This window comes from Panthera tigris, chromosome A3 (genome assembly GCF_018350195.1).
Source record: "Panthera tigris isolate Pti1 chromosome A3, P.tigris_Pti1_mat1.1, whole genome shotgun sequence".
Classification (NCBI taxonomy): domain Eukaryota; kingdom Metazoa; phylum Chordata; class Mammalia; order Carnivora; family Felidae; genus Panthera; species Panthera tigris.
The window spans coordinates 137,011,859-137,039,435 of NC_056662.1; the positions used below are offsets into that span (position 1 = coordinate 137,011,859).

At 54.1% G+C, this 27,577-nt stretch overlaps 1 protein-coding gene, 1 long non-coding RNA gene and 1 other non-coding gene across 6 annotated transcripts; 1 reads left to right on the plus strand and 2 right to left on the minus strand.

Annotated features, from left to right (window-relative positions):
- Nucleotides 1-257: 257 nt before the first annotated feature.
- On the minus strand, nucleotides 258-24,855 carry ALLC (allantoicase). 4 transcript variants are annotated; one of them, XM_042982573.1, is made up of 13 exons: nucleotides 24,746-24,855; nucleotides 17,771-17,866; nucleotides 15,314-15,408; nucleotides 13,100-13,150; nucleotides 11,587-11,674; nucleotides 10,367-10,492; nucleotides 9,211-9,290; nucleotides 8,251-8,383; nucleotides 5,321-5,476; nucleotides 4,826-4,899; nucleotides 3,735-3,843; nucleotides 1,357-1,481; nucleotides 258-604 (listed from the first exon to the last, which is right to left on the minus strand). In XM_042982573.1, exons 3-13 carry the CDS (start codon nucleotides 15,401-15,403, stop codon nucleotides 398-400), a joined length of 1,239 nt encoding a protein of 412 aa, XP_042838507.1. In that variant the 5' UTR covers nucleotides 15,404-15,408; nucleotides 17,771-17,866; nucleotides 24,746-24,855; the 3' UTR covers nucleotides 258-397. The 4 variants fall into 4 exon arrangements, with proteins under 4 accessions (XP_042838507.1, XP_007098260.1, XP_042838508.1 ...); XM_007098198.2 differs by lacking the exon at nucleotides 17,771-17,866; XM_042982574.1 differs by lacking the exon at nucleotides 17,771-17,866 and having other exon boundaries at nucleotides 24,740-24,855.
- On the minus strand, nucleotides 15,837-15,921 carry TRNAR-UCG. The gene has a single exon. It is a non-coding gene; the product is annotated as a tRNA-Arg (tRNA).
- Nucleotides 24,856-24,925: 70 nt separating the features above from the next.
- LOC122237455 lies at nucleotides 24,926-26,199 on the plus strand. Its single transcript, XR_006216063.1, has 3 exons — nucleotides 24,926-25,327; nucleotides 25,576-26,024; nucleotides 26,163-26,199. It is a non-coding gene; the product is annotated as an uncharacterized LOC122237455 (long non-coding RNA).
- The last annotated feature ends 1,378 nt before the right edge of the window (nucleotides 26,200-27,577 follow it).

Genomic DNA, 27,577 nt, shown 5'->3' on the forward strand with positions numbered 1-27,577 from the left:
GAGCTGAGAAGATGAATGGTTCCAGAAATATGTTTTTCCAGTGGTTTTGATGGGCTTAAACTTTTAAAGACAAAAAGCTCCAAGTATCACTTGCCGAATCTACGTGCAGAATGTACAGGATTCAATTCTGTAAATATCAATATCTTGTAGTGTTTTTTTTAAAAAGTGATCTTTAAGAGACCACCTATCTTTCACGACCACAGACAATTTTCACACGACCAAACGCTCCACAGCGACGGTAGATACACGTACCGATGTGTGAGCGTGACCTCTTTATTAAATCACCAGGAATTACGTTGATCTTAAAAAGATCAATTGCCAGAAACCTCTTAAGTTTCAGATGTTAAACACCCTTCAAGAGAAGAGTGCCACGGGGCCACCGCACGGCCGCGCGGAGTCACAGGTTGGCCCGGAAGCCTGCCTTCACGGAGAACCTCATCATGGGCTTCTCCCGGGGGCGCAGGAGGCAGAGGGAGCTGGGGAAGCCGTTGAGGCGCAGGCGGCTCACGCCCCCGTCCGGGGTGATGGTGAATCTCACGTGCGTGATGACGTCCTGGAGCTCCAGGGTCAGGCTGTCGAACAAGTGACTTTTGTCGGCGGACAGCTGAAAGAGAGGCAGCGAGCGGTCCTTGTGCTAACGCGGAGTGAGGCCCAGACCGGCCGGCGTGGACTCAGGGCCCGTGACCCAGGCCAGTCACTCACTGATAACAGGCCGGCTTACCACAGAGGAAGGCTAGCAGGGGTCAAAAGCCCAGGTAATGCTAACATGAACACTCGGGTCCATGATGTTCGTGGTTCTCAGTGGTTAATTAAGTGGATACACCGATAAGAAAAAGAAAGTGAGAAGTGGGCATATTGGTGCCTCCCAGAGGCCATCACTCATTACCACGTGGGAGCACCCCTCACCCCCCACTCTGACCCACAAAGGACTGTCCTACTGGAGCAAAGAGGACGCTTCTGGAACATCTCCGTGTCCATCTCACAAGAGGACACATTGTTATAGCTTTAGCTTTAAATATATTAGTCACCCCTTCTAGAAAGTCAATACACTGCAGAAACATTTTCCACACATACATATGTCCTTTGTACATGATGGTTTAAAACAAAACTTGGTTGTTAGAAATGCACACGAATGAAAGACTAGAGCCTGTCTTTCTATTACATAAATGTGGTTGTTAGAAATGCACACGAATGAAAGACTAGAGCCTGTCTTTCTATTACATAAATGCACAGATACGGATTTTAGAAGCTGGTGCGTCTTACTATTTAATCTGAGCAGAAGGTTTGGAAAGCAAATCTGAGCAAAGCGGCCCCGACGGCGGGTCCGGCCTTCCCGGGTCCCCGTGGGCGCCATACCTTCGTGACGGGAAGCAGCGGTTTCCACTTATGGCCCGGAAGCTCCCACTTCTGCTTGATCATGTCTTCCTCCTCCTGAGTCGTCAGGATGCAGCCGTCCAGCTTACAGCTGTCGGGCGAATTGCCTGTCGGGACAAATTCAGGGTCACTTCCTCCACTCTGCTTGCCCTCGGCAGTTTGGCTGACTTTTTAATCAACTCAAAGACCCGGCAAAGGACAAATCATTCTCTCTGAAGAAAAGCAAAGGCAGGACGCATGTGAGAGAAGGAACGTACCCATCTGTGACGGAGGTGGATTGCCTGACGCAATATGCGGGAGTTCATTTTTCAGAGGAATCAAAATCCGCTCGATGCGCGTTAATGGGCCGGCACCTTTGAATTTGCGTGTTCGGCATTTTACTTGGGAAGTGGAAGGTACCTGATGAGCATCCCTGATTGAGCGTTAATTACTTGCACGCTGCTATGTGGCTCATCCCAGACTATCGGGAGGCTGGAAGACACTTTCCTTACGGCACCGCATTGCGTCACGAGAAACAAAAAGAAAGACCGAGCCAAGTTAACCAGCCAGGGCTTGGCCTCGACCCCACGTGCCGTCTTCCAGGCGTGCTCCGCGTTCGCCCGATAACACATGTGGTCCTGAGTCTCTCTCCTCTCTGGAATTTCCTCAGAATCGTGCCCAGTGGGGTTAGAAGACCTCAGGGGAAGGGTCCACACTCTTCGCAGGGAGAACTGCTGTAGGGGTGCCTAAGACTTTAAGATCAACAGAGGAGGGGGTTCTGATCACAGGAAAAAAATACTCGGTGCTCCCATGCCCCCCGCGGCGCATCTCTTAAGACGCTGACCTGCAAGGTGCAAGCACGCTGCTGAGGGCACATGAAAACCCAAAAGATGTGGGAGGAGGACACGAAAGCCGCTATTTCTGTTTCTGTTTCTTCAGTATCTACACACATACGGGCATATCTGTTAGGTTTCGTGTACATGAGATCACAGCTGGGGGCCGACACGCCCCTCGGGCCGCGACTGTGCTCGTGCTGTGATGGACAGAACCGAGAGGGCCGACGGCAAACTCAGGACGGCGCAGCCTGGGCTCCCTGGTTACGTGCATGTACCGGCCGTTCCCGGGCTCTAACTAAACTATCGCTCACAAAATTAGCAAGCGATTTACATCATCCATGCAGAGACCCACGGACTGAAGATACCGCTGAAAACACAAGCACCCAGGAACCACAAGAAAATAGCAGGGCTGCATTCCCCTGACCCAAGATGAGCTGTTCGTCGGCTGTGTGGAAAAGTGAAAGCAGTGACCTGCTAATCAGATCTGAAATAGTCTTCCAGGGGCGCCCGGGGGGCTCAGTCGGTTCAGCATCCGACTTCGGCTCAGATCACGATCTCACGGTTCATGAGTTCGTGCCCTGCATTAGGCTCTGTGCAGACAGACAGCTCGGAGCCTGGAGCCGGCTTCGGATTCTGTGTCTCCCTCTCTCTCTGCTCCTCCCCTGCTCACACAGGGTCTCTCTCTCTCTCTCTCAAAAATAAAGATTTTTTTTAAAAATTTTTTTACGTAAATAAATAAAATAGTCTTCCAAAATTAGGTCACAATCATCCATACTGTGTCTTAAAATAATTAACTTAAATCCACTACCACTGAAGAAGAACCTTGCCTTAAACATATGCTGCGCCTTGGTGTAGTCGTTAGTAATCGCGTGAGGCCACGATGATTCGCAAGACATTTCAACATCAGGCATCCAAGGGATGAATATAAACTGCCACCGCTTACTGAGACAAGTAAGCAGTCAGGAAACATCCAGTCCAGCGCTTATCGAAATTTCACCCGACAATTATAAAGGTTTAATAACCCCTCTTGAACTGTGTCCATATAATGACACAGGTATATATTTCAGAAGAAAGTAGGTTTCAAATGCCAGCGGCACTTGTCCGAATATGTTTTTACTAATAGTACACTTTTGCAAACGTGTAGCTCCCTGCCTTACAAGCCCAGCCTGGAGAGGAAATGCCCCCCCAACCGATCTCCCTAGTCCCCCCGCCATGAGAATACACCCCTATCCAGTTCTTCTGGATGGGACTGACCAGGAACGACTGCACAGACTCTTTCCAAATGAGATTCGGGACCCCTGTAGTGAAGAGTCTTAGAGCATCACAGAATCTCGGATGACGCCGGGGGGTGACCCAGCTCAACTCTGACATTTTATAAAGGGGGAAGTGGGCCCACAGAGCTAAAGGCAGTTGCTCAAAACTGCACACCGGAGAGTGCAAAAGCCAAGTGCCGAGCCCACCGTCCTGAGCCCCACGCCCACAGACCACATCATCTTTGTTACCAGCACGCAGGTTCTGTGCGCTGCCTGATGGTTCTACATTCACCTTTAAAATATGTCGTATCGATTTCAATTTGAGTGATCACTCCAGGATGTGCCAGCCGGAAGACTGCCCATTCACAGCCCGGAACAAGGAGACTACCGTTCTCGTCATTCTGGGATTCAAAAGGAAAAAGAATAAAAAGAAGCCAGCTTGAGGCCACTCAGGAAACGAATTCTGAAAACAGCGAGTGAAAAATGTCGACATGTGCTGATGACATTTCTTTTATTTCTTACTACGGAAGAGCGTCTCCTATGCCCCGGTATGTAAATTACTTTCTGTGTTAATTGCCCCCCTTGTCTATTATTCCTTAAACGCCTCATGTGGACTCAGGAGCTTATTGGGTAATTGCTACATTTTTATAAATTTCTGATGTGATTTTCTATGTCGACTGTAAATCTGTGTAGAAGGAGACACACAGAAGAGTCTGTATCCAACCCAGCCCCTAGGTACTCTAATCAATTCGTTTTGACCTTTCAAAGTAGATACGTTCTTGGTCAAATCTATACCACTGTGTAATCTGCCTCCAAACTTAGTTTCTGGCAACGGGAGTCGTCCGCTTCCCATTGGAAGCGTTGGCTGACACGGAGGCTAACCCAAGAGAGGGGTGTTGTCCGGGAAGTTTTCAGTGGGGTTAACAAATTGCAAGGTGTTTTGTTTTGCTTTTGTTTTGACTTTCTTATCTCACATTAGTTACTAGGCAAACTGAACAGCTGAGCCCCCTGTCTGTCACACACTCATATACGTAGGTGGTCTCATCCAGGGACACGTAGGTACCGAAAACCATGACACTGGTGGGGTTTTTTGCCTCCAGGTCAACCAATGAATTTATCCCCGGGTTTTATATCATTAAATTGTAGACCCTTTATTACAGAACCGGCGGCATTTCAACCATTCGTTGGAGTAGCAGGCGCGGCCAGCGTGTGCGCCTTCTGGGTCCTGCCCTGATGTTACCGTGAAGCAGTAGGCAATCCGGAAAACGACGAGAAGTACTTCCGGAATGCTGCCTACGAGGTTCCGGAAGGAAGCGCTTCCTTGATGTAAACTTAAAACAAGACAGAGGAGACTCTGAATCGTGGCCGTGTTGAACTTCTTACCTCTAACACCGGTGGCCTGTCCGGCCTCCTTGCGGTCTCCCAGCCATCAGCCATAGACCTAGCCTTGCCGACTCCTGCCAGAAATGACATTATTTAATGGGAGTGTCACAGGATTTTATCTTAAATGTGAGAATGAATGCATGGGAGTAAGGAAACCACAGATCCCTTGTGCCTGAACGTTGCTACATAAATTATTGCCATTCAACTTAATGTTTTGATAAATTCACATGCAGCCATAGGGTAAGTTTTACTCTTCCCTTTCAGCCAAAATTAGGAAGGAAAATTAGGAAGGAAAACTGATTTACTTCACATCATAAGGCATCCAGTCCTGTGTGTGGATGGTTGATCTCATCCACCCCCGTGCTTCAAGATGACACCTCCTAAGTCGCTCATATCCTATTGGGGTGCTTCGTGCGGGTTCATACCATATTGGGGTGCTTAGTGCGGGTGCCCAGACGCCCCAAATGCAGGCCAGCTCCCACAGCAGCATCTCACCTATCATATTGTTTGGATGCCCAAAGTGTGCGTTGCTGAATCCTACACAGGCGCCCCCGTGAGCGATGGCTGCGAGGTCAAACGGTTCCTTGGGATCAGTTGCGGTCCAGTCCTTCTGTCCACAACCATACACTCTAAGACGTGCAATCCCACCGTCTGAGAAGGAAAGAGGCCGTGGTCATTTCTCACTTGGAGAGGGGGCTGTTTGTGGGTCATAAACCACAAAGCTCTCCACACCTGCCTGCTCTGTTTCTCAAATACACCAACCCTACTGCCCCAGGGCCTTTGCACGCACCATTCCCTTGTACTGGAACTACTTTCCCAGCTCTGCAAAAGGCCATTTGTTGTTCTTAGGTGTCACCTTATGTGTCATGGCGTCAGAGATGCCCTTCCTGTCACCGTCTAGTTATCTCCCTCCAGCTCTGCCTAGCCCCGCCTGATTCTCCAGGTTGGGTGAGTCATCATCGCCTCCTGTGAATTTTTGCCAGAGCTCAAATCACAGCCTGAAATGATCTTGTCATGTATTTGTTTAAGCCCCTGCTGGTATCAGTATCTCAGAACCAGAATATAAAATCTTCGAAAGCCCGAATAGTGATCTATCTCGTTTGCTTCTCTATTGTCTCTATCTAGTACTGGTCCTGGCACACAGCAGGTGCTGACATTTCTTACTGGATTAATAACTCCAAGAAGGTCAAAGAGCTGTTGGAAGAGCCACCAGAGATATAATGTTTGGGGCCACAAATTAGCGTTGCTAAATACCACACAGACTCATACAAGAGCCTTACGTTTCTATTTTTGTTAAAACACTGATTGAGAAGAGGGAAGACAATGTTCACAAAACCAAATCGCTCTGAGAACCACAGCAGCCTAGAGTAGGTCTGCAGAGCACACAGTAGCCGCCAACATCAACTCACATTCTCGGATTCTGAGAAAACGAATATTTTATGTGTCTGAATAGTACTTCCTGGAAGATGGGAGGAAGCTTTGTGTAAACAGCTTTCCCCGTTATTCTACTGAAACCAAGCCCTTATATTGTTCCACGAAAACCTTGATGAAAGTGAGTGATCAGAAAAGAATTCAGTAGAACGGTCTTGATATTTGCAATAAATAAAACCAGACTGTGTTGCCATAAAACCCTAAAAATTACACCAGAGGGGGTCATTCAGCAGAAACTAACTTAGGGGAACCTCCCCTCTGGTTCACCGAGCATCGGGATTCACTCTGACGGCACAGAACACACTTGGCTGTTGAGTGTAAAGCTGATTTTAGGTCTTTAAAAAATAAGACTCTTCTTTACAGACTTCATACCCAGCCTCGCTTTGAATCAAAACTATCAGGGACATCAGGCATGCCACTCCACACTCTGACAGTGACTCATCTAAAGCAACCTGTTGCCACTCCAGGACAAAACACTGCTTCCTTCCCCTTTATACTTGAACCCCGGGGGAAATATTTGTAAATCTGATAAAGGATTTGTATCTAGGAAATACAAAGAGCTCTTACAATTCAACAATAAAAGACAAAAAACCAACTTAAGAATGGGCAAAAGATCTGAAAAGATATCTTTCCGAAAAAACGTGTAGGTATGTGTGTGTGTGTGTGTGTGTATGTATATGATCTGTACATAAACACATACAAATGGCCAAGTACAGAACTGAAATATGCTCGTCCTCATTGGTCCTAGAGAAATGCAAGTCAAAACCACAAGGAGACCCCACTGCACCTCCTCTAAGATGGCTCCAATCAAACAGGCAGATGACAGTACGTGTTGGTGAGGATGTGGAGAAACGGGAACCCGCCCACGCTGTCGGTGACAACGTAAGATAGTGCCACCGTGGTGGAAAACAACGGGAGAGGTCCTCCAACAATTAAAAATGTAGCTATCAGGGCGTCTGGGTGGCTCATTAAGCATCCGGCTCTTGATTTCGGCTCAGGTCATGATCTCGCTGTTCATGGGACGGAGCCCCACGTCAGGCTCTGTGCTGGCAGTGTGGAGCCTGCTCGGGATTCTCTCTCTCTCCCTCTTTCTCTCTGCCCCTCCCTCACTCACACGTGCATGTGCTCTCTCAAACTTTATTTAAAAAACATAAATAAAAACATAGTTATCATATGACCCAGCGAGTCCAATCCTACGTGTATACCCAAATGAAAACACATATCCACACAAAACCCATAAGGGAACATTTATAGCAGCGTTTTTATAGCCAACGGGTGGAAACAACCCAAATGTCCATCAGTAGATGAATATATAAACAGTACGGTTTATCCATACAATGGAGTATCGTTCCTCCATGGAAAGACGTAAAGTACCCCTGATAACGAGCCTTGAAAACATGGTAAGCGAAAGAGGCGAGTCACAAAAGACCATTTATGTGAAATGTCCAGCATGGTCAACTCTGTCCAGACAGAAAGCAGACTGGTGGCTGCTGAGGGCCGAGGGAGGTGAGGGTTGATAGCAAGGTACAGGATTTCCTTTTGAGGTGAGAGTAGTGTTCTCAAATTGAGCGTGGTGATGGTTGCACCTATGCGGTGTTTTTCCGCAGACTTGAAACCATATACCCGGCTAAACCGTAAACCGCTGAGCGGTGCACTGCGAGTCGGTGAATTAATTACATTACAACAAAGTTGTTAAGTGAGAGAAAATGAGGGACTTTTGCACACACCGCCTCATCTGCTGGTGCACCTGGCGAAATAGAATGTGTTAGGAGACATTTAACCTGATACAACTCCCTCCCATCACCTCCTAATTGACCTGGTGCTTTTTCAATAACTACCAAAGGATGGCTGGGCTGCGACGAGAATTTCCTAGGGCACAAAAAGGGGCCGCCTGTCACCTGAAAATGCTAGAGAGATAAGTGCCTTCACCCTGAAACATGCCCACACCAAGTCAAGAGGCCACAAGACGGCAGATGGGGCCACATCATACTTACCCGGGAAAATGTTGAGTCTTACGTGAGTCCACCTCTGCTGGGAGTCGACAAGAAAATAATTGTGGCTGGAAGCAGGCTTTCCTGGTTTAAGCTCTGTCATGGGAACCAAGTAATTCCAGTCGTTGGACCCCAGCTAGCAATAAATAGAAAGTGTTAGCAGCGGCCCCAAGGACAGTAAATTCTCTCACCCTGGTGCTCGTGTGGGGCCTACAGGATAGAGATACTTTGGAACAAAACCTGATGATGGCTGCCTAGTAAAATACTTCAATAAAAATACTAATAAAGATCAAGTACCAGGTTTAATAAGCAGACTAAAGCCCTGAGGGCTTTTCATCCAGATCGAAATAGGCACCGGGCGATGGCAGCAGGGGAACGGGCAGGGAGGGTTGGGAAGAAGGGACAAGATCTGGGACTCCCTCTGAGGATTCTAGAAGAAACCACAATTGGTGACGTGAACATCGGTGCACACCAGGCTGCTCCCTTGGACCCTGAGACCTGGGGTGAACGGGTTGACCTGAACGTCGTGACCAGCATTCCTCAGAATGAAGGGCCTGTGTGTTGTTCCTCTCACTGTTTATTTCCCAGTCTGTTATGGAGCAACACTTTTGTAAAACACAATATAAATTAACGACTGGACAAGCTTTAAAAGACAGGGATGTACAAAAAAGCACAAGTCCACGTGGTTCCTTTACCAGACTCAGCAGGCATAAAAGGTACATAAAGTCGTACTCCTGATTTCTGTATTTATCTTATCGGGGTAGCACCTGGCAGGTAGCAGGGCTGGGCAGACCCCCTGGGACACATCGCTAGACCTCACTCGGGCTGTAGAAACCACTTGTGACGCTGGACAAGTAGATGAGGAGAGGCGTGAGTGGGTGGGGTGTCCCTAAGAAGCACCCTCGTGGCCAGGCCTGTGCCCTGGCCACCGCGACAAGCCGCCGACCCTGTTAGCAGACGCACCTTAGCAACAGCCTCAAACTCCGCCGGGGTGGCCGCGGCCCCTGTCCTGACTCCTCTCTGTGGCATTTCTGGTGCTTTATCTGGAGGCAGAGGGACCAACGCGGTTACGGTTCACGTTCGGAATCAAAGACAATATACTCCTAGTGGGCGGTCTGCTCATTTTTATTCCGCCAAATCACCCCAGAGAGAAGCTTCCTTAAGTCAAAGTATCAGATGATCAAAGTAATAGATTTGCTGAAGTTCCTCGACATTTGAAATACTGAGTAATTCCAGAAGGTGCTGCAGTGCATTTGGTAGTACTTTTGCTCGTCAAAATACAACACCATCTCCAGGGTGAGTCTAGCTGCAGCAAATCTATCACACGACTCGAGTTTTCAGGAGTCGGATCAATGGAGGTTCTGGAAAATTGCAACGTCAAGGCCAGAAGAAGACCGTCGACCCCACGGCATCCTTGGAATTGACACTTGGGCGATCCCGAATCGGACTCCGAAGGAATCCTCCTTTTTGGCATCAGGCATTTCCTGCCTCTGCAGCAGCACCTGTCCTGTCCTCACCTACGTTCTCAGGTGGCCCCAGTGTCGGAAGCAGGGCCCGTCCCCTTCGTAGAGCCTCATACTGGGCTGTGGACACAGTGCTTTCAGCGTAAATCTGCCAACCGGCGTGATTTATCTTCCCCAAACACGTGTACGTACACACACGTCGTGGTCCCTGCTTCTAAAAATAGTAATGCTGGGACCAGCATCAGACGGTACCATCGAAGGAGCGAAAGCAGGGGTCTGACTTATGCTTCGTCCCACGAGCCACAAAGAACCCCTTCCTGACAACTCCGTGGCTGCCGCACTCTTGTGCCCACAGGGACGGCCACCACCCCACAGCCGGCCCACGCCTGGCTCCACACTGTCCAGCAGCCCACGCGCTGCCCTCCCCTGCACCCTGCTCGCCCCGGTGAGGCCCCAAGAGCGTGGGAACAATGAAGTCTACACGTGGCCAAGCTAAAACTCAGAAACCACAGAACACTGTACTGGGAACCCAAGTTCTAAAGCCTGTGGCACTAATGTGGCCTGAGACACGTTGCTGAACCTGTCTGGGCGGAAACTGCACGGGGCGGGGGTGCTGCGGGAGTGGGGGCAGGCCAGGGGAACGGTTCCCAAGGCACCTCCTTCCAAGTTTGCTGCTTGGATTGATATCCGAGGAGCGTAATCTCCCATGAAGTAGGAAATGTCCACATCGAAGCCCCGGATAATCCCTTGTATCCCCAGCTTGATGATGCACCAGTCGTGACCTACGGGAGGGAAGCGAGGGCATCCCCGTCAGGCGTAACTCGGCAGACAGGACCGAGATGAAGAAAAGACTCAGCGACACCCCCTCCCGTCCCAGAAAAGGGCACGCAGGATCACTCTCGGCTGGGACGTGAAGATGCCCTCGGCGCGGCCACGCACGCCCCGTGCCCCCGCGACAGCCCTCCGCCCCAGCCACGGGCCTTGGATCCAGGGAGAGCCGATTCTGGCTCCAAAGTGAAAACCGGCCCCTGCGAGCCTCGCTTCTTCGACTGCGAATCAGGGACGAGATCAGCTTCCAAAACTCAAATGTGACTGCGTCCGGGGTAGAGAACAGCCCGCCCCGCTCGGCAGGTGCTTGACGCACGGCTAGGCCTCGGCAAACCGCTTGCTCGCCGTCGCCTCAGGCTCTACGGGGCCCAGCTGTCCCCTCCCCGTGGCTGCTAAAGCACGAGAAGTCTACAAGCCACAGGTCACCCAGTACTTCCTGGCTACTTGTGGTCACGTGTAGACCCGGCCTGGAAATGCCCAGATTCATCAGCAGCTGCTAATGTACCTGGGAAATATCCAGAACCTCTGTAGCACTTGACTCAGCTGAAGAACCCAGTTATCAGCTGGATAAGAACCCGGTTACAATGCCGGATTTAGTTTGCTCTCACAGGCGCGTCTGCAGCTTTAACAGGTGTATTTTCATTGAGCCTGGTGAGGAGCAACGAATGAAAGCCGGCCCTTCTCACTGGTGACGGGACGGGGGCTGCGTGGGCGAGCCCGTCTACACAGCAGTCAAGGAGGGACCAGAGCGCCCTCTTCAGAGAGCCGTGTAGACGCAACGCACCCACGCACGCCACCCTGTGACGTTGCCACCCCGCTCGGGAGGTGCGCCTCGCCCCCCGCAGCCTCACCGACACCCCCGCTGTCCCAGCAGCACATCCTCCTTTTCACCTGATGGCGCAAAGACGACCCCTTCCTAAACCCTCCGAGCCTGATGTTCGGAAGGGTCACGTGAGGTCCGGGGACCCGGGACGGAGCTGCCAGAACGCACCCCGGCTTCCCAACACCCGCGTTTAAGCTTCGCCGCGTTAAGGAGCGGTCTCAGTACCTGGAATCCTTTTCCTTCTGGTCTCCCATCCATCCATCCACTTCCCGAACTCCGTGTATTCGTCTTCTCTGAAGCTTGGGCTTTTACTCTAAAGCAGAGACGGAGACAAGGTGGTGGTTGCCATCCCTGCGAGGGCCTGGCCCGTTTTGTCCGCCCAAGGGACAGGAGACCCACGCCAACGGGGACTCGGAGGGAATCCCCGGCAGGCGTGGGGGTGCCTGCCGCGACCCTCGCACTCGGGTAACCCGTTCCAGATCAGGAGAGGCCGCCCCATTTTGCGACACCTCCAGAGAAAGAAATCCTGCTTCTCTGCGGCCCTCGATGCATAGAATTAACTGGCGGTAGCGACAGCTGAAACCCCGTCGCAGTGAATTCCGTGGCCCCACAAACGGCGCAGCCCCCCCAAGGCAGCCTACGGCATCCTGAAAGAAAGAGCCAGAAAGGGTATGTCTCCCAGGCAACCCAGAAAAGACTGCTTAACAAGGAACCCGGCCCAAGCGCGTGAGGCGTAGGCGGGATGCTGAGGCCCAGCTGTACCCTTGGACCCCCGCCCTCGGAGCTGCTCCTTGTGTAGACAGCTAGCCTATTCCTTTTAGTAGCTACACAGTGTCCCAGATATGGAAGTTCATATATGGGTCCCATCAATGGACGGTTGGATTGGCTCTTTCCCCTCCAAACAACACTGGGATGAATATTTTCTACACATCTTTGCCTACTTTTGCAAATAATATAAACCCGTGGAATAACTAGGTCCAAGTGTGTAGGCATTTAAGTTTTCTATAGACAGACATATGGTAAAATGAAAAGAGCTTTGACATCTATCAGCTGTGTGACCTAGAACAAGTAAATCAACATCTCTGTTCCTCATTCTATTGTCATTTTCTCTGAGGAGTAAGTTAATGTATGTAAGATGTCCTTGGAATGCCATACTTTAACATGCTCTAGACCTGGCCGGGTCCTGCCCGGAAAGACGGGCCCTGTCACCAGGGTGACGACATGGCCGGTAACCACGGTGGAGGACAGCATGCTGCCCACTCACGAGAACTCACACCCCACGGCTGGCGTAGCAAGGTAGCAGGATTCCAGCCGAGGTTCCTCTCTTCCCTATATTTTCAGGTTTGTTTTTTCTTTTGTTTTGTTCATAAGCACGTCCTACACTTTTATAATTAGGCAGGTAAGACACTTCCCCAAAATTCAACGTGTGTGCCAGATTTCTTCCTGGCCCAGATTATGAGCTCTGCGTGAGACAGAGGACAGTATGCAAGGATCTCAGTGATTTTCCCATAAAGCCATGCGGCCCCCCCACATCCCTGTGTCCGATGCCCGTCTGTCTCCAATGTGTCTCAGCACGAGCTGGTGCGGATCTCTACGTGTTTCTACTGTTCCAACGTGCCCGTTACTGGTCCACACTCCAGGACTCCCATCTCAAACATCCGGGCAGATTCTAATGGCCGTGTCGGCACAGATGGCTCTACCCCAACGCTTCATGGTGCGGGATGCCCACTCACAATACCTTTATGAGGTTTTCCGCAGGAGCAAAAAAATCATCCGTTGCAAATAAAATCTAGACAAAGAAAGAAAGAAGATAAAAGAGGCATAAGTTAAAAACGATTTTATTTCATTTTGCAAGACGCGGTAGAAAGAAACGTGGAATTGCCCGGGGGAAAGAACGCTATGCAATTAAGCCGCTATGCTTTTGACACGTCTAGACTTCGTGGCCTGCCTCAGCTCGTTCCAGCCTGTACTCGGCACCCCTTGGCCATCTGGATGGGGACGTGCTGACTTCTTACAGTCAGGAAGAAACTACACCAACCCTCCTTTTCACGAATGGAGGACACTGGGCTTTGTGACTCGCTCGCACACAGAGCGATGGCCCAAAAACACCACCCTGGGCCAGGCCTGTGGTTCGGCTGTCTCACCGTCGGACGCCCTGCAGGAGGGGGGGGCCTGGTGATTCATCAACCAAAGCAGGACGTTTGTGAGAGGGAGGGGGTTGCTACTCATCACCCCAAGAAAACAGGTGTAAATGGACTTTTCTGGACAAAACGGGCCGCGGCCCCACCGACCGAAGCCAGACCCTCGTGACAGCCGCCGTCGGGAGGGGACCCCGGGCACTGGTGTCGGGAATTAGCCGGTGACGTTTGCAAGGCCACTCGTCTGTGGCTGAAGTGAGGTGTGTTCATCAGGGGGCATTTGTCTACGTGGAGGAAGCCGTGTCAGGACGCTGTCACCGGCACCTGTCGCGAGGGCTCGGCAGCTCGAGCATTGACGGGCACAGCGGCTTCGCGGAAGGGACACTGAAACTCCCACTACCGGGACTCTGTGGGGTCTACGCGGAGGGTCTGCTCTGGGCAAGGCTCCACTTTGCTGATGGGAGTAGCTCTCTGGAGATCTCGACACACCACGGCTGCCGGGGCCGAGCTCCTCGGACAGCACTGGTTGACCCGGGCCACGGTCTCGGCAGAAGGGACCCCTGCCCCTGCCCTGCCGAGGCCTCTCCTCGTGGGTGGCGGTGCGAGCCGCGTGAGGGTCCCCGCGGTGCCAGCCATCGGAGCAGCCGCCCTGCCTGCATGCCCCGGTGCCGCCTCCAGCAGCCACGAGGGCCCCGGGCCGGCAGCCGGCCCCCAGCTCTGGGCTGGAAGGACTGACTCTACGGAGAACCAGCTTGTAGAGAAGGACACCTCGCCTAGCCCCGGACTTCATTGATCTCCTCTCCCCGTTGCCTGGACCACGAGTGTAGTTAGTGTCTCGGGTTTGGGCGTGTTGTCTAGGAATCGTTATCGTGCAGGCTGTTAGTTGCTGAACTATCGTTGGCAAAGTCAGTCCCAGCCTCCGAGCATAATTCGCCTCTAAGGACACTACCGTCCTCGGACCCCAGCCCAGAACCTACAGGTCAGGGGAGACCTCGCTGTTCTGCTGCGGATGACTGTCGCGGAGGCAGAGTGTAGGGGATGGCGGCTGTGTCGGGGCCGACCCGCCCGCTGAGAGTCTGCAAGGGCCAAGCCCGGGTGAGCGGAGCAGACACGCGGGAACGCGTCCAGGCCCGTCGCTGGCGCCTCGGCAGAGACCCTCACGGGGCACCCGGGGCCTCTCCGACCTCCCCGGGCCCATGCCCCCCAGCAAGTCCCTGATGACTTCCAGAAACACTCAACCAGCTGGGGCACGCCTCGCTGCCTCCCCCGGCGTCCTGACCGAAGCGGCCCCTCGCCCCTTTTCCTCGCCGGCTCCCTCTCCCACTTGAAGACCCCCTGTGCAGACAGGGGCCGCACAGCCTTTCCCGGCACCTCCCGCCCCACTCGCGGCCCCCGGCTCCCGCAGCACCTGTCTCCCTGGGGGAGCAGGAGCCTCTGGAGGGCAGGACGCCCCCCTCGGCCCCGTCTGTACCGGACGACGCACCTGCGAGGTGCTGGCGCTCAGTGCCTCTGCACTCTACCGGTATCGCAGTGCCCTGTGCTTGTCAACACCGGTTCCAGGTAATCCCCACACTGACATTTGAGGACCACTGATCTACACCGTGAGAAAACACAGAGGGACGGAGGACTGGTCACAGGTGCAGGATGTCTTTTTGTTCTAAGCTTAAAGCAATACTGCCTTTGCTAGAATCGTCCCCAGTTTCTTAAAAATTCTTCGGAAGCCTTTTGCGATAACGGGCTGGACCTTCGGCCCGATTCTGGCCACTCTAACTAGGTTCCTGCAGTGTTCTCCTTGCCGTGAGACCCCCACTTACCTCTCCTCCTACGGACTCAGAGGCCATGTCAACCAGCCGGGTGAAGTCCAGAGACCTGGCCGGTTTTCCCTCCCTGGGAGAGTCGGCCATGCTTCCTAGCAACGAGAAGGGAGGCTCCGTCAGCCTCGGGCGTAGAGGGTAGCGGAACCCGCGTGAGCAAGCGAGGCCCTCACCCGGGTCCCCCAAACCAAGGTCTGAGACACTCAAACAACACACATATTGTCCAGTGGACGTGGCGGGTGCCCACGCGCTCCGGGGTCCCCAACTGCAGGTTGTGACTTTGCACAAACACTGAACCGGGACCGAATGAGAGCACACTCCCTCTGAACTACGTAAGAACAAAGCTCCACCAAATACACGAATCCCACTGCCTCAGATTGCAATTTTATTTCATTTTTTAAACTTTTTTCCTAATGTTTAGTTATTTTTGAAAGATAGAGACAGAGGACAAGCGGGGGAGGGGCAGAGAGAGAGGGAGACACAGAATCGGAAGCAGGTTCCAGGCTCCGAGCCGTCAGCACAGAGCCCGACGCGGGGCTCGAACCCACGGACCGCGAGATCGTGACCTGAGCCGAAGTCAGACGCTCAACCGACTGAGCCACCCAGGCGCCCCTTTTTTATTTTTTAAAGGGGAAAATTTTTCTAGTTTAGAAAGGAATAATTTGCTTTTAATAGTGTTTAGATCCATTCAAAAAACACTTCTTGAGCAACCAGCTGGCAGGCCCTGGCTAGAAATGGGGTACACAGGAGAATGCATGCCCTGCCCACACGGACTCCCCCATGGGGGAGACGGATGCCCCAGACACCCATGCAGAGCAATGCTCTGGAACCATCCGAGACCACAGCACGGAGACGGCTCCATCCAGGAGCATCCAGGACCGTTTGTGGTATCACCAGTGGGGCTGGCGTAACTTAACCCAGCCCCCCACGCCCCGCCGCACCCTTATTTTGAAGTTGAGAAAGCAGAGATTTGGAGAAGGGGGGGAGGCATGGAAGGAGGCCGGGGGACTCGAGGCCGGCCTAGAGGTCGCCCCACTCCTAAGCCAACGGATGACCTTCGTTCCTACCTTTTTTCCTACCCCTCGTGGTGAAAAGAGAAAACTACACAAAAAACATCTCATTAAGAATTATTCACACAAATCAAAACCACAATGAGATACCACCTCACACCTGTCAGAATGGCCCACATTAACAACTCAGGCACAACAGATGTTGGCCAGGATGCGGAGAAAGAGGATCTCTTTTGCATTGTTGATGGGAACGCAAGCTGGTGCAGCCACTCTGGAAAACAGTATGGAGGTTCCTCAAAAAACTAAAAATAGAACTACCCTATGACCCAGCAATTGCACTACTAGGCATTTATCCACGGGATACAGGTGTGCTGTTTCGAAGGGACACATGTACCCCTATGTTTATAGCAGCACTATCGACAATAGCCAAAGTATGGAAAGAGCCCAAATGTCCCTCGATGGATGCTACTCCTGAAATCATTGTTGCACTAGATGCTAACTTGGATGTAAATTTTAAAAAATAAAAAATAAAACAAGATAATAAAAAAAAAAGAATTATTCACAATAAGGGGGCACCTGGGTGGCTCAGTCGGTTGAGCATCTGACTTCGGCTCAGGTCACGATCTCACAGTCTGTGAGTTTAAACCCCGCGACAGGCTCGCTGGTGTCTGCTCAGAGCCTGGATCCTGCTTCAGATTCTGTGCCCCCCTTTCTCTCTCGGCCCCTCCCCTGCTGGTTCTCTCTCTCAAAAATAAACAAACATTTAAAGAAAGAATTATTCAGGGGCGCCTGGGTGGCTCAGTCGGTTAAGCGGCCGACTTCGGCCCAGGTCACGATCTCGCGGTCCGTGAGTTCGAGCCCCGCGTCGGGCTCTGGGCTGATGGCTCAGAGCCTGGAGCCTGCTTCCAATTCTGTGTCTCCCTCTCTCTGACCCTCCCCCATTCATGCTCTGTCTCTGTCTCAAAAGTAAAATAAACGTTAAAAAAAAAATTTTTTTTTAAAAAGAAAGAATTATTCACAATGGAAGAAACACAAATGGTCAATGCACATGAGAAGTCAACTCTCCTTGAAATCACAAGAACGTGATTCCTCATAATATGACATTTTTCCTCATGAAATGGACACTTTTTTGTAACAAACAGACACCCACCATCTGCTGTCAGGAATGTGAATTGGAACACTGTCTGTGATGATCTTGTAATAACTCAAAGAACAGGCAGTTCCCCCCCAAGCTCTTCATGCTGGAGGGTCCCTGTCTCTGCTGCGTCCTCTCACCCCGGTGGCCCCACACGGTCCCCGGGCCCCTAACGTCACCCGCATGCTGGTTGTCCCCAAATACATATCGCCTTCCTGGATTTCCCCCTGCCAACCCCAGCTGTCCCCCGGGATGCGTGCCCCACGTGCGAGGTCCTCCCCGACTCGGGCTCCCCTCCCCCGCTGGACTCACGTCGTCCTCAAGCCGCCCAAACAGCCTCAGGGTCACCTTTCATTTGTCCCTCTTCCCCTTACACCTCAAATCCAGTCCGAAGTTGGATTCAAAACCCTGAAATGATATGACGTATGGAATTTCCTTCCAAATTATCCGAGAAGGAGAGGAAGTACTTCAACACGCGGATGAAACAGTCTGGCCAGGACTCGATAACCGAGTCAGTGGTGACGGGTACGTGAGGGGTCCAAAGATCAACTGCTTCTGTACACGATGAAATCGTTCACGGTAAAATTATACGTCTTACACGCACTGTCCACACGCACGAAGAGAGACAAAGTGGGGGGAGGCATCGTCGTCTCTCTCCTGCGTCATGAAAACACCCCCAGGGGCCCTCCCTGTGTCCGTCCTTCCCTCTCTGCAGCCGTCTGTCCTCAGCGAGACACCAGACCAACCTTTTGCTAAGCACAGTCAAAAGTTAAGACCCTGTGTGGTTTCCCTGTCACTCAGAGGAGGAGCTGGTGTCCCTCCGAGGTCCACGGGGCCCTCCCCCACCAGCCCATCCAGGGCCCCCCACGCCTCCCCGACCCCCCCCCCCACCAGTGCCACGGCATGTCCCACCTCCGTGGCTCTGCTGGGAGGCTCTTCCCCCCTTCTGTGTGGCACACGCCCTCCCCTCCCTTCAAGCCCGTGCTCTGCCATCACCTTCTCAGGAAGGCCCGCTCTGACCCCCAGGTACAGTGACAGGCGGACACACGGTGTGACCTGCTGGTTTATTATCATCTGTCTTTCCCAACTAGACGTGTGCTCCACGAGGACAATAATCTGTTGGGTCCACTGATGTTTCCCCAGGGCTTGGAACCCTGCCTGCTACACACAGGCTGCACAGTAATTATTTGTCCATTAAACGGGTGGGTGAATAATGTTTTCTAACTCATTTTCTGTTTGAGAACACTAGTTCCCATGGGGCACTTGGGTGGCTCAGTCGGTTGAGCGTCCGACTTCGGCTCAGGTCATGATCTCACAGTTTGTGGGTTCGAGCCCCGCGTCGGGCTCTGTGCTTCTGTGCTGCCAGCTCGGAGCCTGGAGCTTCGGATTCTGTGTCTCCCCCTCTCTCCGCCCCTCCCCTGCTCATGCTCTGTCTCTCTCTCTCTCTCTCTCTCTCAAAAATGAATAAACATTAAAAAAAACTTAGAGAAGTTTAAGGGCGCCTCGGTGGCTCAGTCGGTTGAGCGTCCGACTTCAGCTCAGGTCATGATCTCGCGGTTCATGAGTTCGAGCCCCACGTCGGGCTCTGTGCTGACAGCTCGGAGCCTGGAGCCCGCTTCCAATTCTGTGTCTCCCTCTCTCTCTCTGCTCTTCCCCCACTCACGTATGCACTCACTCTCTCTCAAAAAAAATACATATATAAATAGATAAAATACTGGTTCCCTCACTGAACTAAAATCTTCCTGAGGATGAAAAGGTGCAGAAGAAAACTGCTAACGCTGATCGTGAGTTTGCAATAACGTCACACACAGTCCACATATTTTATCTGTGTGATCCACAACAACTCCGCGATTTTATATAATTCACATCTTACAAACAAAGGGAATGCACCTTTGGGAGCTCAAGTAGCCTGTATAAACCACGCAGCCGGAACGCAAACCACATTTCCGACCCGGATCCGCCCAGACGAGACTGACACGCGAGAGCCCCGGGGGGCACGCACGTGGCATGCGGGTCGACCGGTCTGTGACTGTGCAGTGCTGTGACGGCACCGGGTCCCACCTGCTCGGCGGGCTCCCACGGAGGGCAGGTCACAGACACGGCCAGCGGTGGTGATCCAGGTGGCAGTGGCGGACTTTGTAGCGCGACCTCCGGGGCTCCGGAGCTCCCTGCCGGAGCGGAGCCTGAGTTGGGACTTGAGGAGAAGAAGGGACGAGGGAGACAGCACGTGCCAGGCGTGCGGGCGGGACGGGCCACGGGGGCCACGGAAGTAGAGGTCGGCATTCGTCTGCACCTACGCTGTCCAACCGAGAAGCCACAGGCCATGCGTGGCTATTTAACACGTGGAAGTTTAATCGAAATTAAATAAAATTAAGAATGTAGTTTTCCCTGCCACTAGCCACATGTCGGTGCTCAGGAACCACACGTGGCTTCCGTGTTGGACAGAGGACACGCAGCACCTTCCGTCCCAGGAAGTTTTATTCACCTGTGCGGGGAAAGCATTGAGCAACGAGGGCGCAAGGGCCCAGCCCTCCACGGCCGTGTAGCCTAACACTACCACGGACACTGCACCACAGGACAGACACGCGCCCTCTGCGCAGGCTGACGTCACAGGGCTTCTGCGCAGAGCTCTCCTGCCAGGTCAACCCGTCAAGGCCGAGACACTGGCGGTCTGCCGTGTCCCAGCTCGGGCTCCGCGGCCTCTCCAGCAGGCAGCACGCGGGCTCAGGAGCTCAGGGCCAGCCCGACAGGTGCCAAGACGGGGGCCTGGCCAAGCCTGCGGGTCGCTGCAGGCTTTCCCCCCACAGCAACAGCTTAGTGACCGACCTGTATCCTGGACAAGGTGACACAGTGCCAGGCCAGTCACGGGCACACCGCAAAGCCTTGCTGGATATTTCATCGTCTTAATCACAAAACATTTGATTTACCCGGTCGTTCTTTTGGAAAGGCCCGATCTTTTTCCCGGGCAGTTGCAGCGAGCTCCCTATGCACCAGTTTGCCAAAGCCACCGATTTAACGCCCCTTCTCCCAGCTACCGGGTTTGGTGGAAAAAGCAAGGTGTCACGGCAACGTGGGGCGGGGTCCTGTGGTCCGGCCTCCCCGCTGGCCGGAGAGCAGTGGGAGGGGGAAGCTCTGGCCACCCTCGCCGTCTTTCATCTTTCTCTTCCGTGCGCCCCCCATCACCTCCACCAGGCAGTGCGTGCTGCAGGTGTGCGGGAGGCAGAGCAAGCCAGGGAGGCGTCTGACACGCTTCTCCCAGGGACCAGTCTCAAGCCATCCGGTTTTTAGGCTCCACCCTCCATCAGACAACAAGCCACTTCTGCTCTTCCTTTTAAAAAAAGAATGCTCTAGCAACGTGGATGGAACCGGAGAGTGTTGTGCTAAGTGAAATAAGTCAGTCAGAGAAGGACAGATACCGTATGTTTTCACTCTTATGTGGATCCTGAGAAACTTAACAGAAGACCATGGGGGAGGGGAAGGAAAAAAAAAAAGGTTAGAGAGGGAGGGAGGGAGCCAAAACATAAGAGACTCTTATTAAAAACTGAGAACAGGGGCGCCTGGGTGGCTCAGTCGGTTGAGCGCCGACTTCGGCTCAGGTCACGATCTCGCGGTCCGTGAGTTCGAGCCCCGCATCGGGCCCCTGTGCTGACAGCTCAGAGCCCAGAGCCTGTTTCAGATTCTGTGTCTCCCTCTCTCTGACCCTCCCCCATTCATGCTCTGTCTCTCTCTGTCTCAAAAATAAATAAACGTTAAAAAAAAATTTTTTTTTAAAAATAAAAACTGAGAACAAACTGAGGGTTGGGGGGGTGGGAGGGAGGGGAGGGTGGGTGAGGGGCATTGAGGAGGGTACCTGTTCGGATGAGCACTGGGTGTTGTATGGAAACTGATCTGACAATAAATTTCATATTTAAAAAAATAATGATAATAAATAAAAATTAAAAAAAGACTGCTCCCTTCTGGAAATGAATGTTTCCATTTAGCAAATCAATAAATGGGAAGCTCGTCTTCAGAAAACGTCAGTCAGGGTCGCGGTGCCCTCTGGGGCTGACGCTGTAAAGCAGGCGGGACGTTTCCCGCCCCGGCCTCCGCGGTGCAGGTGGCAGTCAGGGTGACATAACCCAGCCCGTTCCTCAAACTGGATGTACACGCTTTCCCCAAGCTCCTCGAAACACGCGTGTATTCCCTGAAAAGCACCGCGAAGCCAGGCCTCGAGGCCGATGTTCGTCTTTCCAAATGAAACCTAGTGCTTGGACACATCTGTTGGAATTGGCACAAGTGAATCGCTTTGGAGCAGAGATTTCTCCGCGAGCTTCGTCCTCAGCCCCCCGCCCCTGGCCGACCCCTAGCCTGTGAGCCCCACGGGGGACGGGGCGCCGTGAAGGGACCCTCGCGGCGGCTCCCGGGACACAGTCACTTCATCATTCTCCTGCTAAGGCTCCATCTTGGCCAAGCCCCTGCCACTGCAGCGGGTCAGAGGGTGCTTCACCGCGATAAAAGAGAAACAAACAGACCTTGTAAAATACCAGAGGCGTCACCAGAGACAAATCCGAGAGGAGCATGACTCTCCCGGTGCAATTTAACAGAAACAGCCGGGGGCAAGGGGGACGCAGGTAAAATTCAGCCCCAATTCCTCTGCTGCCACTCCCACCCCTTTCCACCACTTTCCACAAAGAAGTCAGGTCTGCAAAGAGCAGAGACTCTCCGTGAGGTACTGAGCGCCCAAAGGGCGTGACGGTGGCCGAGCCCGAAGATGCTAGCCCTTGCCACATGGGTATGTAAGTTGAATCCGATGCAATAGAAAAGTCGGTTTCGTGGTCACACTCGCCGTATTTTAGGCGCTCAGAAGCCAGGTGGGGCTGGTAGCACAGGAGAGAGACTTCTATTGCTGGGACAGGATCCCTGCACGTTGCAGGAGGGCACCACCATGTCCGTTCTCGTTAATGACCTTAGTTAGCCATAAGGCCAATGTTCAGGAATGATCTTAGAACTCTCTAGCAACCTCTCAGCAATGCCAGGAAAGCGCCAGCAACGGTGCAAAACCAAGTTTTGCCGGCCCCTGCGACCGTGCGACCTCACCCGGCAATGGGGTCTCTGCAGATGCGAGTGTGTCGACTGACCCTGAGAGGGGGAGGGGCTCCTGAATAATCCAGGTGAGTCTGCCGTCTAATCTCAGGAGACGGTGCGAGCAGAGACCTTTCTCTGGCTGGAAGCGTGCGAGGGCCGGACGGAGCCCTGGAGGAGCCATAGGCGGCGGCCGCCGGCCCCAGCAAGGGACCAGGAACCCCAGCCCTGCAAGCACGGACGCGGCCTCTTCCCTCCCCTCCCCTCCCCTCCCCAGAGCCTCCTGCACTCAGGCCGGCACTTTGACTCTGCCTGTGAAACCCACCCGGCAAAGCAGCCAGCCGAGCCCAGCCGGACTTCTGAGCTACAGACCGTAAGATAACAAATCTGCGTGGAGACCCTGAGAGTGTGTGACAACATCCTGACACACCCCAGAGTTCTCTATTCGGACTTCACGACACACGAGGTCAGAGAGATGCAGCGGGCTTTCGCCTTCTGGGACGGACGACGAGGCCCCTCGGGTCCCGGGGGCCAGAGGCTGTGGCCGCATCGCCGGTGCCCGTTACAAGGGACTCGCGGGGGCGCACACAGGACGTTCGCTGGCACCGCTGGGGACCCCAGGCTGGCCTGTGTGTCTGGGGGCGCCCGGCCCTCAGCCCCCCAGATGCCCTGCTGACCGCGCTCAGGCTGTGCCGGCCTCTCGGCGGGTCCAGCCAGGTCGGCTTTAACTAACGTAGCCCAGTGCAAGCTGGGGCCTCCGGGGAAAGTCTGGGTCTGGCTCTGGGCGGCTTCCCGCCACGCTTTCCATCAAGTAAGCGTCACCACGTGAGACGGGCACAAGGAAGAGAAAGGAGGTCTGCAAGCCTCAGCCCTGAATCTCCACTCCTGTCCTCGTGCCTTCCTGACGCCAGCCGGAGAGTGACACACGATTGTACCCGCCGCAGAGAAGCCCCGAGAGGCAGGGTCACACGGTCACGCAAGGGAGGGGACGCGTTTCCAGGGAGGCCGCCCCTGCCCCTGTGTCAGAGCACAGCCCCACCCGTCCATTACCCATCAAGAAAACAGTGAAGTCTTCACTGTCTCCCCCGGAGCCGCACGACTGGTGTCTGTTCCCCCCACAGTCTCGGAGCCCATGGCGTGAAAAGTCTCCCACCACAGACAAGAATGCCGCCCCACGAGGCGGCAATCACGCTACCGGGTATTTGCCCAGGGGTACAGAAGCACTTAATTCAAAGGGGCACGGGCACCCCGATGTTCATAGCGGCGTTATTTTCAACAGCCAAGATAGGGAAACAGCCCAGGTGTCCATGGACTGATGCACACACACACACACACACACACACACACACACACCTATACACACACAATGGAATATCACTCGGCCGTGAGAAAGAACGAAATCTCCCCACTTGCAACAACACGGATGGAGCCAGAGTGTAATGCTAAGTGAAGACAGTCGGAGAAAGTTAAAAACCATATGACTTCACTTATACGTGGAATTTAAGAAACAAATGAGTAAAGGCAAAGAGAGAGAGAGGGAGAGGAACCACAAGACAGACTCTTACCTACGGAGGACAAACTGATGGTTACCAGAAGGGAGCTGGGCGGGGGGTGGGCTAGGCGGGAGATGGCCATTGAGGAGGGCACTTGTGATGAGCCCTGGGTGTCGTCTGCAGGTGACGAATCACGATATCGTACACCCGAAACTAATATTACACTGTATGTTGACTACACTGGACTTAAAATAAATAAATAAAATTTGTTTAAGTTTATTTATTTATTTTGAGAGAGAAAGAGAGAGAGGGGGAGGGGAGGGGCAGAGAGAGAAAGAGACAGAGAAAATCCCAAGCAGGCTCTGCCCGGTCAGCACAGAGCCTGACACAGGGCTCAAACCCATGAACCATGAGATCATGACTTGAGCCTAGATCGAGAGTCAGATGCTTAACTGGCTGACCTCCCCCACCAGGAGCCCCAATAAAATTTTTTTTAAATGTGAGGTGGGGAGAGGACGAACAGCAGGGGAGCAGGGTCCAGCCTGGCACCTCACTGGAAACACCACCTGGTGTCTGGCCAGCCCCACGCCCGGCCCCGGGTCCACAGGGTTTGGGGACCCGCCCCCGCCCTTACTTCCAGCTGGCAGATGCCCATGGTGCCATTCGTCCCCCGAACCGTGGCAAGGACAGCGTTAAAATGGGAAGTTATGTACAAAGGGGACCCTACCCTCACCTCGGAATCCGAGGTCCAGTGTTTAGGGCTAGATTTCTTGCTCCCCACAAGCCAGCCCAGGTCCCGTGGTGGTCTGGTGCCCGCAGGAGAGAATTATAGGGCCCTCACCTAGCAAGACGGAACTTTCTGGAGGTTGGCCGAGCTGTGTGATGTCACAAGGGCAACGGGGGGAGGCGGCTGGGAGGTGGAGCACTCTTCCTGGAGAAGCCAAGGAGTCTCACGGAGCCTTGCTGGAGACCCACATCCCGGTCCTCCCACAAACACCCACCCCCACCGTGCCTAGTGAGTGGCCTCCCGCTCCTGGCCTGGCCAGCTATCACTCAGTCTTGTCTCTAGAAGGTTCCTGCAAATGCATGTACTCTGCACACCCGGCAATGCTTCTGGAGATGACAGCCTTTGGGGGATTCGTCAGAGGGGAAGGTCTCTCGGCCCCAGGAAAATGCAGGCGCCCCCGGAGTTTTCATGTGACCTCGTGGACCTTGATAAGCGGTGCTGCCCCTGGTGGCCGGCGGCAGACTCAGGTCCCTGCCCTGGAGCCCATGGTCTGGAGGAAGAGGTCTCCATGAGGCGGGAACAGCACAGGTACATGGCGGCTGGCCCTCGTGGCCACGCCACCCTGGACAGCAGGCGGGTCCTGCCTCACAGGTGCAGAAACTGAGCTCCTGAGGAAGAAGATCTGTCCAAGGCCACCTGAGTCCTGAGCCAGGGAACGGGAGCAGGAGCAGCTCAGAGCGTCCGGGGAGGGGGGTCCCAATCACGTGGCCTGGGAGGCCCGGGGAGCGGGTAGTGCGGTGTGGGAGTCTGTCACGGTCCTTGGTTTTCTTCACCAGGCTTGGCCTGCCCTTCTGCCTTCCTGCCCCCCAGCTCTCCCTGATGGAACCTCCGGGAAGCTCCCGGCCTCTCCCCGGTGCCCACGTCCTCAGGTCCATGCTGACACGTCTGTCTACCCTTCTAGAGGCGATTCTTAAGAACACGGGCCACATCCTGTCCCTCTGTACGTAGCAGATGGTGCATCAAATTCACAGATGTGACCCTGGGACCCTGTCCGGATAATCCCTTTACCCATGACCTGAGTCTAGGCCCCGGCACAGAGAACAGCCAAGAGGGATGCTCAGGGGCTGGCCAAGGCCGCCCGACCCGCCCGTCCACGCCTGGAGCCCAGCTCCCCAAGTCTGCTGTGCGTCTGGGCCACTGGGGAGTCGGCTCAAAGGCGAGTTTTGACTGCAGATTCGAGAGGCGCTGGGACCTTGACGCGCAGCAGGCGACGCTTGGAAGGCAGGTGGGCGACCACACCTGGAGGGCGAGGGTCTACAGGCCGCAGCGTCCAGCCGCCGGTTACTTAAAATCATACCTAAAATTTAAACTCACGGGGCGCCTGGGTGGCTCGGTCAGTTGAGCATCGGACTCTTGATTCCAGGTCATGATTCCGCTCAGGTCATGATTTCCCGGTCTGTGAGTTCGAGCCCCGGGCTGGCGGTGTGGAGCCTGCTTGGGACTCTCTCTCTCCCTCTCTGTCCCTCCCCCGCTGGCTCTGGCCCATACACGCACGCTCTCTCTCTCGTTCTCAAAAATAAACAAACTTTGGAAAAACATTTAAATGTTTTTAATAGAAGTTCGATGAAATTTTAAATTTACATCCTGTCTCACTAGCTAAATTCCACGTGCTCGGTGGCCACGTGTGGCAGCCCAGAGCCTCGTCCACCACGGCACATGCGATTGCAGTCGGCTCTGCGGGGGGGGGGTGAGGACACCAAGAGCAGGCAGAGCGGTGAGGCCGGACCAGCCCCGAGCCAGCGACGAGCCCGGCAGGGGCCCCGGATGCGGGCAACCGAGGGTCCTTCCCCCAGAGGCGCGAGGGCCACCCAGGAGGAGCCCTGGCCAGAACCACCGCGCTCAGCTGCCCCCACGCTCCTGGGCCACAGAAACTGTGCGAGACCACACACACGAGCTGCTGAAGCGTAGGGTGATTTGTCACACGGTGATAGAGGGCTGATCCCGGCAGGGGAGCCTCCCAGGGGTGACGGGTGAGACAGGTTTGGGATCAGGGCAACCGGCCCAGAGGCAGTGCGAACGGGGACTGGAGAAACGGCACCCCGGCCTCGGGCGCTGATTCAGTGCCGTCTGTCGAGGAGGCGAGGGGCCCCTCGGGGCCACCAGGGCTTGGCGCACCACAGCCTGATGGGGGGGGGGGGGGGGCAGGACACGGTCACCAGGAGCAGCCCGCTGTGCCTGAGCCCCGGGCAATGCTAGAAACTTCTGCCTTGAGACCCGCCTCGTGCCCCCACCTCCTCCCAGGCCCCGAAGAGGCTTCTGAGCACATGCCCTGCCCCAGTGCCTGCTGGACCTTCAGAGAAAGGGACAAAGGAACAGATCCAGCGTCCAGCTTGCTGGTCTCCTCCCGTGCTGTCCCTTCTGCCCACACGGGCCGGATCCCACGCTGACCCCCTGCCATGCCCTTCCTTCTCCCCCCTCCCCCGCCACCATGGACCTCGGCCCTTATTTTGGGCCACATCTGGCCGCTTTCCTGCCAGCGGCAGATGGCAGACGCAGCCACAATCCTCTACACCCGTTCACAGCTCCTCCGGTCGACCCTCCCCTTGAATCCGGACTCACCTTCCGACTTACTTGGCCTTAGACAGCGACAGCCATGTTGTTCCGGCTCGCCGCTTAGGCCTCAGGAAAGCTTGTGGGCCCACTCTCGCTTTTTGGAACGGCCACCTTGGGAACACGCTCAGGCTGGTCCCTCGGGGATGAGAACCGGTTGCAGAGCGAGCAAGCCCGCCGGCCAAGGCGTCCTAGACCAGCCACCCCAGCCACTCCGGCAGCTGCCGG

Excerpts from the sequence above, each read along its gene's own strand:
- ALLC (XM_007098198.2), bottom strand. The coding sequence starts at position 15,403 with ATGGCCGACTCTCCCAGGGAGGGAAAACCGGCCAGGTCTCTGGACTTC. Across the intron at positions 5,477-8,250 it reads AAGACTCAACATTTTCCCGG|ACGGTGGGATTGCACGTCTT; the intron begins GTAAGTATGATG and ends TTTCCTTCTCAG. Across the intron at positions 1,482-3,734 it reads CGATACGACATATTTTAAAG|GCAATTCGCCCGACAGCTGT; the intron begins GTGAATGTAGAA and ends TTGTCCCGACAG.